The 18,891-nt window shown below is 36.4% G+C and overlaps 1 protein-coding gene and 1 long non-coding RNA gene across 10 annotated transcripts in view; one reads left to right on the forward strand and one right to left on the reverse strand.

Annotated features, from left to right (window-relative positions):
• The window catches only part of SLX4IP (SLX4 interacting protein), a 240,625-nt gene that overhangs the window by 198,645 nt on the left and 23,089 nt on the right, over positions 1-18,891 (forward strand). For 3 of the 9 annotated variants that reach the window (XM_069075413.1, XM_069075412.1, XM_069075414.1), the window contains exons 6-7: positions 7,022-7,110; positions 8,421-8,666. In XM_069075413.1, the coding sequence (XP_068931514.1) occupies positions 7,022-7,074 (53 nt within the window). In that variant the 3' untranslated portion in view covers positions 7,075-7,110; positions 8,421-8,666. Of the gene's footprint in view, positions 1-4,770; positions 6,749-7,021; positions 7,115-8,420; positions 8,667-17,677; positions 17,828-18,891 lie in introns of those variants that run through there. The other 6 variants (XR_011165949.1, XR_011165950.1, XM_069075415.1 and 3 more) reach the window with 6 other exon arrangements.
• Positions 4,764-18,891, reverse strand: part of LOC138151871 (uncharacterized) — a 44,868-nt gene continuing 30,740 nt past the window's right edge. The window contains exon 3 of the long non-coding RNA XR_011165952.1: positions 4,764-4,897. This is a non-coding gene — a long non-coding RNA (uncharacterized lncRNA). The remainder of the gene's footprint in view (positions 4,898-18,891) is intronic.

The raw sequence follows: 18,891 nt of genomic DNA on the forward strand, positions 1-18,891 counted from the left end.
ATGTTTCTTGTCATCCTTTGTGGACACAGTAATCAACTCTGTTGACCTTTTTATTTGCCTTACATTTATTTGCTTGTTGTGTGACCTTGGGCAAGTCACTTAACTTGAGTTCCCTCAAATATAAAATAGAGATAATAATAGCATCTACCTCCCAGAGTTGTTGTGTGGAACAAATGAGATATTTGTAAAGCACCATGCCTAGGATATAGTAGGTGCTATATAAATGTTAGTTATTAATATGAATGTTTTTATTGTTTCATTTATAGCAAGAATATTGGAATTTGTATGATTCCTTCTTTCTAGTGGTATGTTCATTTGTTAGTTACTGTACAAGGCTCTTACCAACAAGAAGCTCATGCTGATTGATGGTCAAAAAACAGGATAATTATTAGCATCTTCTGCTCTCTTTTATTAGAGCATCATAAAATAAGTAGAAAACTTATTGAAAAATAAAATAGTAAGGATACCATTTCAGATGGTAGCCACCGAGTCTTCAGCTATATCCAAACATAAGTTTAGTTGTACTGGAGAATTTAATGCAATTCATCTCTATCAACAACTACTAAGTATTATATATAAAGCACAATGCTAAGTACTAGGGAAAGGACAAAATGGGGGGGAGTCCCCAGTAGAATCAAATGCTGCAAAGGATGTAGACTAGGAAGGGGACATTACATTTAGCAATTAAGAGAATACTGGTAACTTGGAAGAGTGTGATTTCACTTAAGAAATGAGATGGGAAGCCAATTTGTAGAGGTATTCAAAGAAAACAAGAAAAGTGGAGATAATGTAGACTTCAGGAGTTGGAAACCTGCGGCCTTCTAGATCCTTGGCTGCGGCCTTTTGACTGAGTTCAAGTTTAGAATAATTCCTTTTATTAAGGGGATTTGTTCTGTGAAGTTTGGATTCAGTCAAATGTGACTAAACTTGAGGGTCTAGAGGAGCACACGTGGCCTCAAGGCCACAGGTTCCCCACCCCTGCAGATGATTTGTTCTAGGAGTTTGGCTGAGAAAAGGAAGAGAGATAGACAACAATCGTTAGCAGAGATAGTAGGATCTAATGAGGAATCTTTTCTAAATAAAAGACACATAGTTCAGTTTTTGAAAAGCAGAAATGGAATCAGTTTGTAGTGAGATATTGAAGACTAGAAAGGAGTGATGAATGTGCTAGAGAAAAGGGCAGGGCATGAGAAGTTGTCATTGGAAAAGAAAAGGGTAGCTTCATTATCAGCAGCTGGAGTAAAGGAGAATATAGTGGGAGATAATCAATAGGTTATCAGTTTAAAAGAAGGAGCTCAGGCAAATAAGTGCAATTTCCTTGATGAAGTATAAAGCAAAGTGTGAAACTGAGGCGGAGAAGGGAGAGGGTGGTGTGAGAGACTTAAAGAAAGAAGACGAGGTTTCCAAGGGCCTGTGTGGTAAGATAAAGTATCAATTAGGGAGGAAGAAAAGGGTTGCTTTGCTACAGTGGAAGTCAAATTGAATTTAGATGAATTGTAGTGGACCCAGTCAGTATGATTGTGTGACTTCTAGCTCTATTTCAACAATATGTATCTAAGAGCAAAGGGAGTGGATGGTAGGAATAATCCATATTTGCAGTTTGGCAATAGGATGAAAAAGTAAGGGATTCAAGAATGGAGAACAGTGTTGAGTTTGAACTGGTTCACAAAGAGGTCCAGATCAGAAAGGGAAGGTAGTAAAGAACAGGGATGATAGCCTGAAAAAATACTAAAGGGTGGAAAAATTGGAAGTCATGATGAGGAAAAAGACTAGGTTAAAGAGGAATATTTCATAGGGAGAGGTGGAATTAAGAGATTTTGATCAGTTCTTCATCATGGAAATGGAACACTTGTGGTTGATAGTGAGATTTAACCACTCTTTCTATATCCTTGCATGATTCCTTATCCTCTTCCTGACCTCTGAATGTTATATTTTCCAAAATTCTTCTCATTTTTCTTTTCCTACATCATTTTCCTTTTTTGTCTCACTCTCACAACTTCAGTTATCACTTCTACTCAGATGACCCTCAGATTTATATATATATATATATATATATTTTTTTTTTTTAAGCAATCGGGGATAAGTAACTTGCTCAAGGTTACACGGCCAGGTGTTTCTGGGTGGGTGCTAAGTGTCTAAGCCTGGGATTCGATCTCCAGGTCATCCAACACTGGAGCCAGTGCTCTTACTCACTGTGCTACCTGGCTGCCCCTATATTTCTTTTGAAAGCTCCAGACTCACATCTCCAACTCCTTACAGAATATCTCTATTACACATAGACCTATACTTCAAATCCAACAGGTACAAACCTGAGTTTATCTTTTCCTCAAAACCTGCTTCTCAGAATTAACTTGACACTTCCTCCTCTCTCACTTTTCATATTCTATCAGTTACCACGCCCTGTTAATGCTACCTCTTCAGTCTTATTCAGGCCCATCTCTATGGTCTGCAGGGCCCCTATTTTTATAAACAATTTGATTTAAAATGTATTACAAAATTCATGAGTCTATCTGAGGTAAACTGATTTATTGACGAAGATTTAGAATGGCTTACAACATTCACCTAAATAATTGTCAAAATTAGTGGTACTTTTGTAGTCCACATGACCAGTGGAATTAAGATTTCCATGCAGGTTGCAAGATCACAGACAATTTTTTTTTATATTTTCTTATTTTAGATTCAAATCCCAGAACACAAATACAGAATAGAGAAAAGAAACAAAAACATATTATAAACTTCAATATTGGAACTTAAATATAAAGTTGAAAAGAAAAAAATCGTATGTGCATAACAGGACATAAGAGAGGATTCTAAATATATAACAAAAAATTTTCATTTCAAGAAAGCCCATATGATAAATAATACTTGTTGTGTTGAGAATTGTCCATTTTTGCTTCCTTGTGAGTTTTATTTTTTGTTCTCTGCCATGTACTTTTTCACTTTGTTCTTTTTTCTCCACCCCTCAAACTCCACCCCCTCAAGGCTACAATAAAGTTTAGATATGTTTCTCTATAGCTATAAATATATACATACACACATATAGACATACACTTTCCCAAACATATTCTTCTCCTGATCTTTGTTTTGATGTTTGTGCATATCTCGTTTCCTATCCCTCCTGACTCATCTATCAACTACCTTGCCCTCCTCTTGCTTGCCTATACCCCTCCAAGGATCTCTCCCCTATCCTCCCATTCCCATAAATCTAAACACCCTTCTATACCTCCTTTTACCTATTCCCTCCCCTTCCCTTCTAAAGATCCCTCTCTTCTCCTCTCTCCCTTCCCTATATCCCAACTTTTATTTCTTCTGAATTTAGAAGATGTTTATATTCTTCTAAGTATATATATATTTCCCTCTTAAACCCATTCCAGATGAAAGTAGGTTATCAGAACTACCAGCCCTCCTCCCCCATCTAATTCCTCCTGTATGGATTCTTCTTGTGCCTCATTTGTATAAAATAATTACTTTTTCTAGCTGTTCCTAAATGATTTGACAGTTTAAAAGAGTGAATTCCCTCCATCTATCTTCCTCGCTATTTGCAACACTATTCTTAAGATACTCCAAGAAAACAATATATACTAGGAAGGCTCACCTCACTCCTAGGCTGCCAAGAGTTTTTCAACATACCACAACTATCTATAGCTTTATTTTTGGAAAATGTATTCATTACCATTCAGTCATTGATACCCAGAAATTAGAATATATTGAACCAACCCTCTGTTGCTCCCAAAAATGCACATTTTGGTGAAAACTGAAAATGTTTCCCTATTTGCAACAGTGTGTTTCAAAGAATAAAGCCCAGTAGATAAATACTTTATCTCCTAGATCAGAATTCTGTTTCAGTACATTTTGCTTTCCTAGAAAACTCTAATAATGATAATCATTTTCAAGAAATAGGTAACTTTAAGGATAATTTTATTGTGTCTTCTATAAACTTCAAATTGTTATTTTAATTATTTAAATTGTTAATTTGTTTTGTTGGCAATACAAACCAGAGAATGGAATGTTGATACTGTCTTTATATCTGATAGTGCCTTGTTTTTTGAAAATTCAGATATAACTATTTTTCTCAAAATTAAAATAACCCTTTTGTACTAAGTATACAAAATATATCAAAATAATAATTTAAGAAAATGAAAAGAACTTACATTTCAGTTTTTACATAAACATTATAATATTTTCTTATTAAAAATTACACAACACATTTTGTGCTATCGTTTATGACATTTTAAACAGACAAACATGAAATTTATAAGCTGACATATCCTGGTCTACAAATTATTCATGCTTTAACATAACAGTATGTAACAGAAGACAGTTTCCTACACAATATAATGAACTAGCCGGTGTGTGTACGTTGATGGCAATCTCCAATCTGTCCCTTCTTTAGACGGGAGAATTTTTTAATCTAAGTTTATTAACATTGCAATCATAACATTAATAATTATGATAGTTTTAAAAACAAATAGAAGAAATAGTGGCTTATTTTGGCAACCAAAAAATTTAGGTAAAACATATAGAATTTTTAAGCAGCCACTGCAGGACATACTGGGAATTCTGAGACACAACCAGAGAACATCAAAAGCCATTAACTGCTTGGAACATAGAGAGTATGCCACTAATATTAATATTTATAGATTGATATTATCAAGCTGCAGTGTAATATATGACATTCTTATTTATTTTCGATGTATCTTTGCACAATCTGTGCCACATGCCTGGAATTCTTTTCCTCCTTACTTATGGATGTCTCCATTATATACTTAGCTCTGTCCCGTAACTCTCGACGGTGAGCAGAAGAATGGCATGGACAGACCACTACTATATTACTGTTGGAGAGAAGATCTGCAGTGGTCCATTGTTTTTCTCCATCACACAGAGGATTTTTCAAGTCCTGCAGAAAAGTTTAAATTGTTATTTTAATATTATTTGTTTTGTTGGCAACCCAGATAAACCAGAGAATGAAATGTTGATTTTGTCGTTACATTTAATAATGCCCTGCTTTTTGAAACTTCAGCTATAATTATTTTTCTAGAAATTAAAATAATTACTTTGTATTAAGTATATCGTCACTTACAACTATTATTACCCAACACTATTCATTTTGGTTCTTTTTTTTTTTTAATTTGTAAGGGTGCCATGAGGTAGAGTAGATTCGGGTTGTGGAAGGCCCTCAGTGCCAGGCTAATAAGAGGGGATTGTTGAACAGTTTGGAACAGAAGAAAAATATAACATGACTATCTGTGAAGAAGATTACAAGTAGGGTCTGGAGGAACTGGGTTTTTTCTTTTTTTTATTTTCTGTGACTTATTAGATTGTAAGATGCTTGAGGGCAGGGATTGTCTTTTTCTGCTTTTTGTATCTCCAGTGTTTTGCACGATGCCTGGCACATAGTAGGCACTTAATAAAAATGTATTGATTGACCTAGGAGGCTATGTTGTGACATAGTCACAAATTCAAAGAGAATAATTAAAATAAATAGCCTCTAAGACAGAATCCATATACCCTCTCATTTCATTTGCAGACCTCAAAACTTAACAGTTGCAGAATCCTATTTACAGAGTGGCATAGTAAATTGAGTTCCCATTTTGAAGTCAGGAAAACCTAGGTTCCTGTTCTGCCTTGGGCAAATACTAGAACCTGGGCAAGTCACTTAACATCTTTGTAATCCCAGGCAACTCTCTAAGATCATAAGTTGAAGAGCAGGTGCCAACTTGCTTTGGTAAAGGGAGTTTTCTCACTGGGGGTTTCTACTACCAATGAAATCACAGGTTCAGTACTACTCCCCATGAAAGACCGTCTATAATTTGTAAATTGCTTCCTATTTGTACCCTAGTGAGAAAACTCATGTTGTCTCAATTTCTTTATTACTATCAAACATAAAGTACTTTACATGAATTTGTAAACATTTTTTTATGCACTGAAGAAAAGCAGCAGCATGATATAGCAGATAGAGAATTGGCCTTGGAGTCTAGAAAAGCTGGGCTTAAATCCTGTCTCTAAAATACACTGGAGGAAGTCACTTTAACCCTCTTGGAGCTGGTACCTCAGGCAACTCTGACACTGAGGCACAGACCATGTTAGGGCATTTCTACAGAGAAAGTTCTCTGTACTGAATCACTCCATTCAACATTTTGTAGTACTTTAAAATAGCCTTGTGATATATCTTATTAGATCTGTTTAAATTTGTTAGATCAGTTCGATATCAGGATAATTAACACCTTAGTGATTGGCCTCTGTATTATAGTTATTATTTCATAAACTATGAGTACTCTTGAAGTTGTTATCCAATTTTAAAGCTACACAATACAAAGGAGAGCTTTTCATTGATAGTTTTCATTTGGTTTTCTTAGTAACACACTTCAGTCATTTAATTCTATCTGCAAATGAACAGTCTAATTCTAAGAAGCTTTCATAGTAGATTATTGGAGTAATTAAGTCTTCCATTTTTAAATCTCCAGCAAATTATTAATTTCCCTTAAAAATCTTTCATGTTTAGGTCTGATTCAAATTATGAATTGAGAAGACATTTCTAGAGCTAATATGCTAATATATTGAGAGACAAACAGAAATTCTATGTAAACTACTAACAATTCTGACTATTCCTGTTTTCACATTTAATAAAACATTCCCCCGTTTGTTGTACATTCCTACTCACTTCTAATGTAATATTCAATGATCATGCCCTATAAATATGATTCTGAGAAATGAAAAAATAAACTCATCATGAAAGAAGGCATACAAAGGACATGCCTAGGGGGTTTATGTGTTATATTGGTCCAGGGGCTCAGGTGGACTAATTTGCAGCCTTGTGTATCCTCTAGAGCTTTGAGCTTGCCCTGCCCTATTGATAGCTAAAGATAAAAGGAAGGGGGAGGGGTGTGAGACTGAGGCAAAGAGAAACCATGCATTTTAGAAATGTTTATTACTATAATCTAGAAAAAAAAAAGACTTAGTGTGTTTGTTTTCTATTTTAAGAGATATACTTCCGACCCTTTATTTTTTTCATTATGCACAGAACTTCGTGTATTCCCAGATCAATTTGTGGTATATGTAAAGCAGCTTGAGTAAACTCACTATCTTTTGGCAAGTCAAAATCAAGGACTGGTAAGTAAGTATGAAATTGTTTGGAGTCGGGGTGGGAGGTGGGGACAGTATGGGCAAGATGGGAGAGGTTGGAATAGTTCTGAGTTACTTCCAAATGGATTGAAAAGTTTTTTGTTTATGGAGAACTTAGTTGTTTGAACACTCAACACATTGTTGTGTAGAAGAGAAAAAAATACTTGATGTTTAGCACTGCTGATGGTTTTCTTTCTTTAAAGGTTCTATTTTTATATTTATTTGATCTTTGCCAATTCAATAAAAGCATATATCTGTGTCATCTTTATGTGAAAGAGGGAGCAGCTAACAGAAGCAGAACATTGAAAACTGTGATACACCTATAATAACTTTAAAATTCCTCAGTAGTTTAATAAAGTGAATAAATATCCATATGTTTCCTCTGGAATTTTTCATTGGGGTCAGTGGCTTTTGAGTTTTATTCCATGCTGAATCATTAACAGTTTCATGAGAACTGCTGCTTTTCCCCAGTGGATTGTTTCATAGCTGATAGGGATTTTTTTTTTCCCTTTCTCTTCTCATGGTTAAGTATTGAGAATCCTGCTCAAAGAGTTTCTCTTTGGTTGGATTTTGCTATTCAGATATAAGGATGAAGGAAAACCCATTTAGAATCTTTTCACTCATAGCTTTCATCTTTTAATGACTGTTTAATGGATACGCATGATGTGTTTCACTTAAATGATCTTTTCCCACACTCCTTCAGAAAATAAAAAAAAGTTATGGCATCCACTAATCTAACCTGAAAATAGCTTCTCACAGATATAGTTATGCTCAGAACAATTTTCTTCATAATTAGAAAAATTACTCTTCGATTATTTTTGTTTTAAAGAAAAACAACTAGATAATTAATAATATTTTAGAGCTAACAGGGACCCTAAAGATCATCCGTTCTCACCTCTCTGCATTTTGCAGACATGGAAACTGAATTCCAGAAATGCTAAGTAGGAGATGTGTTTTTGTCACTTTGCCTGATTTGATTATGCTTCCAAAATAATTTGGAGATTACTAGAATCTTTATTACATGTATGTATATGCACACACATACTCACACAGCCTCTGCTGCAAATGAAATTTCTTCCTCTTGTTCTTAAGATGACTAAAAGGCATAAGGAAAGTAAATAAGGCATGGTTTCAGATATTTAAACCTAGAATCATATAATGTAGAAAAGAGTCAGTCAGCCTGGTATGGCAGATAGAAAGCTGATCTTGAAACCCAGCAAGTCCTGAGTTCAAATCTCTGATACATGCTCACTGTAGGTGACCTTGAACAAATCACTTGTCCTCTCTGTACTCTACAGGTGCTGCTCTGAAAGTTGATGTTCCCTTCTGCATTAGTGGAGGGTGTCTCCTCCTCCAGAAGCTATGCCAGCAAAATCACAGGTCCAATCCCCATCACTAAACCCTTAGTTTATAATAAATGTATGTAGAATAATGCTTTGAGAAAAGCAGTATAATCTTCTTACTTTCTTGTTTCCCAGTTTTCACCAAAGCATAAGTAAACTCATCTAATAAAATGCCATTCCATGATGGTTTAGCCAATTTAATTCCTTGTTATCCTGGGATCTTAATTAGAGATTGACTACAGTTGTAATATCATTTGCATTAGAAACTGCAAATGTTACTAGTAATAGAGTGCAACCAAATGAAGATAAGATGACTTTGTAGTTAAATGGATGTGAAGTTATTTATTCTACTCATAAAATTATTTGTCAATAGGGATATAAGGAAAATTAGATCTTTGATCTGATAGGAAATATTTGTATTCAGGATTTTAAATGAGAGAATTTAAACATTATCTCAGCACAAAAGAAATACTGTTCTCCTTAAGAGTACCAGTGTTTATTTATACAGACATATTTTCTTATATAGTTGTTATCCTTTAAGCTCTGGAATAATTGCCAAATATTAGGGTCTCTAATGTTTTTTTTTGGTTTGTTTTAGACCACTTGAGTAGTTCTTCTAGTTAAAGCTCTTGAGTTCATAGTGTGTTATTTAATTTTCTTAACTATAAAGCGATTTGATACATTTTCAGCAGTAAGCTTTTTAATTCTTTTCAGTTATTCTCTTCAGGACACTAGTTTAATCTTATAAATTTGAATTTTTTTTAAACAGAGGCATGTGTACCATCCCCTCCCCCAATATGTACACATACATATTAGGAATTCAAGACCCAACATTATAATATATAGACCTTTTCCTATAATTAAGGCCTTTCTGAAACCACCTCTATTCTGTTCAGCAAATTAAACTAGGTTATGCTACCTTTTCAGTTCAACTTCCACCTCCTTAGCAGCCTACCCAAATGTCACTTCCTTAAGCTTGCTGTCCCTAGAAACAACAAAAGACAGAGGTCATGTAAATCACCCTCCCCTTCAGATTACCCATCACACCAGTGACACAAAGGTTTCCAGCAGAAGTGTCTCAGTGCTTTATCCTCATTGATATTCAATCTGTGGAGAATCTGTTTGTCTAAGCTTCTCAAGAATCAATAAAAAATCCTTCTTTCTGATTTTTAAAATTTCCTTCTGCCAAAATCTTTCTCCTCTATGATATATAGACTAACTGCCCCAAACCAGGAAAATTCAGGATATAAATATAAATAGAGAATATAAAAATACGTTATAGTATTCCTATAAAGAGCATCTTGAAAATGTTGAATACTTTTATCACTTTTTCATCAATGTTCTCCAAAGCTCCTACATTCATCTCATATTCCCTCTGTAGTGACTCTACAGAAAGAAAGCAGTAGGAAATTGGTTCCCTTTGTAGCTACAGTGAGATTACTTTTTGGTAATATAATTCCAATTATTTTCCTCTAGCTGTTCACCTAGTTCACCATGCCACCAAAAAAAAAAGAAAAGAAAAGAAAAAATCCTATGGGAGAGCTGCAGTTACCTGAGAAACAACCTGTATAATTTACTGGTGCTATGGGACTTGAATAACATACACTTTTTTTCTTTATTTCTTCCTTGGTGGAGGGGGAGGAGGATTTTTAGTGTGTGACTGACAATTTGTCAGGAAATCTGGGAGCATCTATTGAGAACTACTTCTGCCAAAGAGTTCTTTCAGCCTATAGAAAAGGAAACCAGCTGCAGTTAGCTTCCCAGTTCCTAAAGATGGTGACACAAAAGAATCGCTGTTCCAGATCAGCCAGTACAAAGAGAGTACAATTTCTCCTCTTTAGTGTGCACAGAAAGGGTAGCTCACATCACCTCCCTCCACCATGGCTGTGACAGTCAAGTCTGGTTATCCCACTGTCTCCATTTCCCTTGTCCACTCAGTGATTGTGATGTGGTGAAGATACTTCGTGTGGCAATAGCACTCAACCAAGAGGCCAAAAAGTGTAGATGTGGGAATGTGACATTATGATAAAGTGATTCACTGTGTTTTTCTTGCTACAGTTTCTCAAAAGAAATCCCCAAACCCTTTCAGTCTCAGATTTTTACCTGCTGTTATACATAGTACATTATATCAGGAATCCTTTCATAATGTCTTTAGTTTTTCTTTCATTGTTTTAGTTTTTTAATACTGTGAGGAATTTAAATGAAAATTGTATTACTATCAGTTATACTTTGACATGATTTTATCTCTTTCTCACACAAATATATTCTCTTCTATTTTCTGTCAAAAATATAAAAACTTAAACCTCTGACATTTTGGTTGTGTTTTAGCTAATATGTTTTCAGGACTTTAAATACTATTTCATTGTTATTCTTTCCTTGTTCAGTTTTTATAAATAACCATCAAATTCTCTGTCTGTATGTTTGAAACCTCAGGTAAAGTACCAACGTTGTTGTTTGGTATTAAGTTAGGCACATTTATTTGTCTACTCCTCTACAGCAGTATTTAGTGTACAATTTCTACCACAGTATACTAAATGATACTGGAGGCCCAGAATAGTTTTAATTCAAATAGAACCTCTAGTGAGTTCATTGTCAGTATACACACACACACACACATTTAAATGTAGTTTACAGAAGTATTATGATCATTCTTCCTACTTTCTGATGTCTTGAGAGATCCATGATTTTATCCATGTAGACACTCTCCACTAACAGGGATCAAGCCCGTTTTCATGAGTTTGTCACTTAAAGTTGAGCAGTCAATTTCCAGCAATGATTTTATCTGTATTTGTATAAGGTGATACCCATATACTCTTTTGTAACAGCAAAGAATTGGAAATAAAATAGGAGCTCATCAAAACTGACTGCTATGTAATTATAACAACCAAGCTTGGCACCAAAGAAAAGCTATGATACCTTTCTCCTTTGCCTACATAGGAGATATGGATATGGAATGCTACATGTTGACTTTTTTGTTGTATTGGTTAGTTTTTCCCTTTTTTATTTTCTCTGCTATAGGAGATGACTCTCTGGGAAGAGAAAAATATGTCATATAAAAATAACAGCTATCAACAAAGATTTATATTTTAATAATAACCTGCTCCTTATATAACAGACATGCAAAACTCATCCCAACTAGATATGATCTGCTAGGTCTCATACTTCTCTAATATAAACCTTCAAGATTCCAGGAGCACCTTCATGAGACAACCAAGTAGGACTTAATAGAAATTCTACCCAGAAGTTCCAAAATGCTTAGAAGTCATACCCCCAAGTTCTTTATTTTAGGCTTAAGTCAGTATTGTTTGTGGTCCCTCCAGAAGGAAATCACACAGTAAAAGAGTATTTAGTGCAATTGTTATCTGTGAATAGATTCATATTTAAAGAATGTTTGTTTTTGTTACTTTTGTGTTTAGGAATTGAGATGTGAAAATAGCTGTCAAAGTTTTGCAAATTTATCACACATCTCTATGGTCCTGAAGACTTATTGCTTCTGCCAAATCCTATTTTTAGTATCATCTAAGGAGCAGGATTACTGGGACATCTCCTGACAAGTAATCTTGAAAACCAAGTCAACATGTACTTCAAGATAGACTGGTGTTTAGTAACACTAATTTAGTACTAAAAGGTGGTTTTTTTCAGCTTGGTCTGGACTTGTGTGATTTCATTAGTATAAGAGAGCTCCCTCTTCCCTCAACTGTGTATTAGTTGTTGTTCTGTAATTTATAATAGTGGAGAGTTGCCTGGGGCACTTAGAGATTAAGTGATTTACCCAAGATCACATAGATAGTATGAATCCAGTATGTCTTGAACCCAGATCTTCCTCAGTTGGGCCAGTTCTCTCTCCAGTGCCCTCCTGCTTTTCTTCTTCCAGTTGATAAAGGTGAAAAGGATATAACTTAAGCAGTAAACTACAGTTTGGAGGACTATGTTAATTCAGCTCCATTCATTACTTATTGCTAATTAGGACTATAAAGAAAATGCAGCTGAAACTTTTAAGTTAAAACCTTGGATATCTGGTTCAAACTAGTTGCATTTCACTCCTCAAATTGTATAACAGAAGAACAGAATTTGAGAGTTGGAAGGGACCAGAGGACCATGTAGTCCAACCTACACACAGAAGGAATCCACATTGTAACACACCCAACAAATGGTCATCCAGCTTCTGCTGGAAGAATTCCAAGGAGGGGGAAACCACACACTCTCTAAACAGCCCATTGTAATTTTGGACACTTCATTGTAAGGAAGTTGATCCTTACATCCAACCCAAACTGGCTTCTTAGCAGCTTCCACATACAGCTGCTGGTTCTGCTTTGTAGAGCCAAATAGAACACACCTAATCCCCGCTCCATGTAACAGGCCTTCAGATGAAGCCGGCTATCATGTCTTCCCTGAGACATGACTTCTCTTCTTGTGACCAAATACACCTAATTTTATCAACCAAAACTCATATGGCAGGGCCTCATAAAGGCAGGCCCCTTATTGTCTTTTTTGTCCTCTCCTGGACACTGTCCCTCTTTTTAATGTCTTTCCTAAAACAAGGTGCCTAGTATGTTTTAGTTTTGTGATACTGTGAGGAACTTAAATGAAAATCATATTACTATCAGTTATACTTGGACATGATTTTATCTCATTCTCTACTATTTTCTGTTGAAAGTATAAAAACCTGAACCTCTGACATTTTGATTGTGTTTTAGCTGATATGCTTTCAGGATTTTATATACTGTTTCATTGTTATTCTTTCCTTGTTAGGTGTTTATAAATAACCATCAAATGCTTTGTGTATATGTTTGCAACCTCAGGTACAGTACCAATTTGGTTGTTTGGTATTAAGTTAGGCACATTTATTAGTCTAGTCCAGAATTATTTAGTCTACCATTTAAAGCACTGGACCTAGAATGAGAGGGACCTCAGTTCAAAGCTGGCCTCAGACATTTACTAGCTCTGTGACCCTGGGCAAGTCACTTAACGTCTACATGCCTCAGTTTCTTCAGCTATAAAATAGTAATCATAATAAGGACTACCTCCTATTTTTATTGTGAGAATTAAACAAAATATTTATAAAGTGCACAGTGTCTGTAACATAGTAGGTGCTTAATAAATAATTGTTTCCTTCCTTCCATGCTAACATCCAAGACACCTGGGTAAACAGTCTTGAATGTAGCATTTCCATTTAACCTCTGGTGTTCTCACCATTTTGTTTAAGGGGCCCTCTTGCAACACACAACTTATTAACTCTGAATGAAGATTTGTAATGGTTTGACCTTGTATCATCCTTTCAGTAATAACTAGCATCTGATAGCAGTCAAGCAACTAACTTTCAAAATTAGTGTAGCAAGTGTCCACATAAGGAACTTTTGACTCCAGAAACCTAATGATCCTTATGAACAGAGACTTCCAATAATATAGGCCCCACGGGACCATAAGGACCCAAGAGAAGATATGGATGGGTGCTTGATTTAAATCTTCCAATTCTATCTCTTCTTTGCTCGAAAGAGAGAGACTTGGGAGTGACTCGGTCACTAGAGGACATCAAAATACTCAACAGAGTATTCCAGTAAACCTCTGAGTTTCTTTTATAAACTGCTGAGGAACAAGTGTCAGTAACTTACTATGTACTACATCCAGAATCATCTAGGTTCTTCCAATCCAGTATATTCCCCAAAACTTAACTAAGCAGGTTAGACCCTGAATTCTCTTAGGGTTGATCTTCCATCCCTTATGTCTCATCTGAGCCACCTTCCAATGCAAAGTCACAGCTACTGTGGCTTCATCCAGCCCTTTCATCATCAATATAATAATGAACATCAGCAACCTGAGAAAGTCGGGTCCATTTCAGTTCTCTCCCCCCCCAAATTATGACTATATGAAGAATTCAAGCAACCTAAAGAAGGATAGGGGGGATATGTGGTATTCTTTTTTGGATTAGAGCAAATGCTTTTAACTAGTCTCAGCCATTTCTTCAAAATCACTCACCTTATCAGATCTACCATGTGCTGACAAATTGAGTAAAGGCCACAGAGATTTGCATAACACTTTATTCAGCTCCCAATAATCTACCATCAAATGTCAAGTAGCATACACCCCCTTTTATTGACCATACTGTTTTTCATGAGGGAAGTTTGCATAGTGCCTCCTTCATCTCATCACTGGGGTGGGGGGGGGAGTATATTTTTATCCCATCCAACACCTAATTTTGTTTAATATTAACTACATGGGATAATTTAAGCAATTCCAAGAGCTTCCACTAACCCACAATAACCAGCATAGAAGCTATTGTAAGTGCTCATACTGACTCCCACAGACTCGTGATAGTCAAGCCCACAATACTCTCCCACTTATTAGCCACCACAACTGAGACCCAGCCAGGAGGTCCTGTCCCAACCTCTACCCAAACCAAGGGTGTTCCTTCAGTGTTTTCTCAAAAAAAAAATTCCACTGGAAACTAGGATACCCCCAATGAATCCACTGAGGGTTCAACTTGGCTTTCAGTCTAACTCTCCATTGAGGGTCCAACCAGCTAACCTAGCTACCAGTATCTAACAGATCTTTATATATTTGGCTCCCTACCCCCTTTCCAAATCACAGTCTCTAAGGTATATAGCTTCCATTCCTCCAAAAGTCCTATAGTTAGAAGAGCATAATAATAATAAATTTCCTTAACATTTATAAAACTCTTTTCAAATATTGTCTTATTTGACTTTCACAACAACCCTGAAAGGTAGATGCTATTATTATTACCATTTTACAGAAGAGCAACTGAATCAGAGGTTAAGTGGTCCAAGGCCACATACCTACTAAGTGTCTCAGCTGGGTTCTGAACTTAGCACTTCCTGACTCTAGGCCCTGATGCTGCATCCACTGTACCACTTATGAACGTTAGGGGAATCTCAACCCTTACCCTAGAAGGATTCATCTCAACTACCCCTCACATCTGAACACCAAGAGCAGGGGGACTGAAAAACCAGGTAGGGTGGAGACCTTCAGAGATATCCTCAGTTTATGTGGGCAGGTCTCTTACTGCCCCAAGAATCCTATACACTTATCAGTCACTTTCTTGTTAACTTCACAACCAGCTCGTTTACAACTATAAACTCAGTTCATTTCCATTTTAGCCACCTAAAAAGGTAAAAGGGCAATTCTCATTTGGTTCTTTCTCCTGGTTCAGTTGACTTTGCAACAGCAAGACCTTTGTAAACTTTTCAAGCTGATAGAACTCAGCAATTGACAAAATCTCTGAGTCATTCCCCCCACCAGCACCATTGTCCTATGCCTTCCTTAATCATTGCAACAATGATTAATTAGTTTGTTGTTTAAATTTATCCAAATTACTTGGTGGTCATTATGTACCATTCTCCTATGGAGGAGGTTATTCCCTATAAGATAGTATCCTTGTCATGCTTAAGTATCCAACATGCTAATTGGGGGGGGGGGGAGGGAGGGCATTGGGAGCTTCATCTTTACACCACTGAGGTTTCCCATATAGTCCTAAAAACACCACAGTCACAGGATATTAGGATCCTGTATCTAATGACCCAAAGTTCCCTTCCTCCACTTCAACAATGAATATAACCACAAAGCCATTACAAACAACTCCTGACCGCACAAAATATTCTGAGCCAAGCCTAATTCAGAAGGGTCTGATGATTCAGACTCAGGGTTAGAATTCCATAAGATACTTATAGACCATAAAATGCAAATAAAAACAATTTTGCTTATTGTATTATTTAAACGGATACATGTAGTTCACTGTTTAAGGCACTATTCTTGTGCATTCACCACAGCCATAAGTGACACTAGGTCAGAAAAGTGTGGTTCCACCCCCTCCCCACCCCCAAGGCAATAGGAATTCCATTAAAACTGCTCAGACCAATTCCCCATAGGCTGGGCCTGTTATGCCAAATGGCCTCTCTGCCCTCTTGAATGACCAGACCAGTCTATATAAAAGAGGTGCCACTCCTACCACACTACATTAATTCTGTCATATCATGAGTCAATAATACTTTATACAATCATGTGGAAATATTTTGTTTGAATAGAACTTAACTGTTTATTAATATTCATTCATCAAGTGTTCAGTATCAAGTGTAAAAAGCTTATATCCCTTTATGAAAAATAAACAAAAAAGAAGGCTCTCAGAACTCTTTGTAAGTATAATTTTAGCTATATGGTAATTAAGTATTCAAGCATTTAGTTAGTAATTTATCCCCCAAAGGGGAGAGAGAGGCAGCATGATGCAAGGGAAAAACCACTAGATTCTGAATCACAGGACCTGAATTCAAATCCTGACTACTACTAAATTCCACTGTGACCCTGACCCAGTTTCCTCATCTGTAAAATGAGGGGGTAAGATTCTATGACCTCTACCACGTTTCTAGTATTACAGCCCCTGATACTCTGCATGAGGAAGGAGAAGCAGCATTGAAGAAAACAAAAGTAAGAGTAGTTTAGCCAGAGGAAGTTCTTGCTGGAAGTGAATCAATGTTGATGATGCCAAGGTGTCAGATTGCAAAATATGTGATAGAGAGGTACCAAGCAGTTTGGGGAGATCATGGGCAGTAGTAATATCAAAAAAGGGTAAACAAAACACTAATAACTACTGATTCACTTTTCTTTACAAAATCTTTATGAGAGTAATCTACAAACATCACTGGCAAAGTTATTAGAGCTATGATAGGAAATAAGCAGACTTTCATAAACATCTTTCTATAGAAATTTACATCATTATAGTTGTATAATTGACAAAAAGGTGCAGGGAATACTAGATCCCATTGTTGATTATAAGGAAGCATTTGACTTGGTAAACTACAATACAGCTTTAAAGGCTCTCCCCAACAATGTGTTTCTCAAGTAGATGTTAAAATCACATGAGGTTCCTTAACAGCTGCAGTAACCAATAACTTTGTCTAGTTCTCTCAGGTTCTTAATAAATAGCAATGGGAGGAGTGGCCAGGTAGCACAGCGAGTAAGAGCACTGGCTCCAGTGTCGGGATGACCTGGATCAAATTCGGGCTCAGACACTCAGCACCATACCCAGAAATAACTGGCCGTGTAACCTTGGGCAAGTTACTTAACCCCGATTGCTTTTTTAAAAAATAAATAAATAAATGGCAATGAGGTTAAGATGAGGAGACTGTGCTCGTCAGTAGTAAATGTGACTACCGTGTTTCCCCAATAATAAGACACTGTCTTATTATTTTTTTTTTTGAAAGAAAAACACCAGAGGGCTTATTTTCAGGGGAGGGCTTATGTTGTCCTGCCTCAGCTCTCCTCCGCGGCACTGCTCTCAATGGCGCCAGCAAGCAAATCACTGGGGAAGAACAGGATGACGCGCTCACTGCTGCAGCTCTGATTGGATGCAGGTCAGAGCGCCACGTACGTTTCATGGGGGGGGGGGAACGGTGCATACAGAGGGTACCATAATGTAGCGTGTAACGCAGGGGATCACCTTCACTACAGTAGCAATCTCAATAGGGCTTATTTTCGGGGGAGGGCTTATTTTAGAGGAATCTTACACAGTAAGGGGAGGGCTTATTTTCGGGATAGGTCTTATTATCGGAGAAACACGGTATCTTGAAGAGTACCTGTTATGGCATCTAAATCAAAGAAAAATTCCCTCTAAATGGCAAAGTCCTCCAGATGTTCACGTTTGCACATAACTAAGGTTGCATCAAGTCCTGGATACTTTCTACTCAAAAGGATTCATCCTAACTATACACACAGGAAGAATGAAGTAGACAAAGAATCCATATTTGCCAGACTATGAAATGCAGCTGGGTAGACCACCTATAGAGTTGATCTGTCAGAACAAATATCTTGGACAAATATTGGAAATGGACAGTGAGCTAGACTTGTAAGAGGAAGAGAATACTTTAATCACATTTGAGACCTAAGCAGTGCTTCTGATTCTCCAGTGTTCTCTCTAAAACAGAAACCATCTTTTAAAAAACCATTATTCAATCAGTAAGCATTTATTTAAGCACCTGTTATGTGGAAGTGAGTGTGTTAGGTATTAGGGATACAAACAAAAGCCCAAACAGTCCCAGAACTTGAAGGGCTTAAAATCTAGCAGAAAAAGACAATGTACATACAGAGGTATACACAAAATAGATACAAGGTAATTTTTGGAATATTGGGAATAGTCTCTTTTAAAAAGTAGCACATGATCTTAACCTTGATGGAAACTAGCTATAATAAGGATAAACATGTGAGTCTTATGGATCTTCAGGACCCTTTTGCCACTTGGGATATACATGTATATGTGTGTGTGTATATGTATACACACATACATGTGGAAAAACCAAGACCCTACGAAGTTGTGAGTTATTTGTGCTTAGACCATCAGCCAATAGTAGAAAAGAGACTGCATTAATAGAAAGTTGTGGTCCTCAGTAGAGTCTATACCCAGGCCAAGCAAGAAAACAAA

This window comes from Petaurus breviceps, unplaced genomic scaffold (genome assembly GCF_028583685.1).
Source record: "Petaurus breviceps papuanus isolate PSGF00001 unplaced genomic scaffold, PetGlider_PUasm1.0 90919, whole genome shotgun sequence".
Taxonomy (NCBI): Eukaryota; Metazoa; Chordata; class Mammalia; order Diprotodontia; family Petauridae; genus Petaurus; species Petaurus breviceps.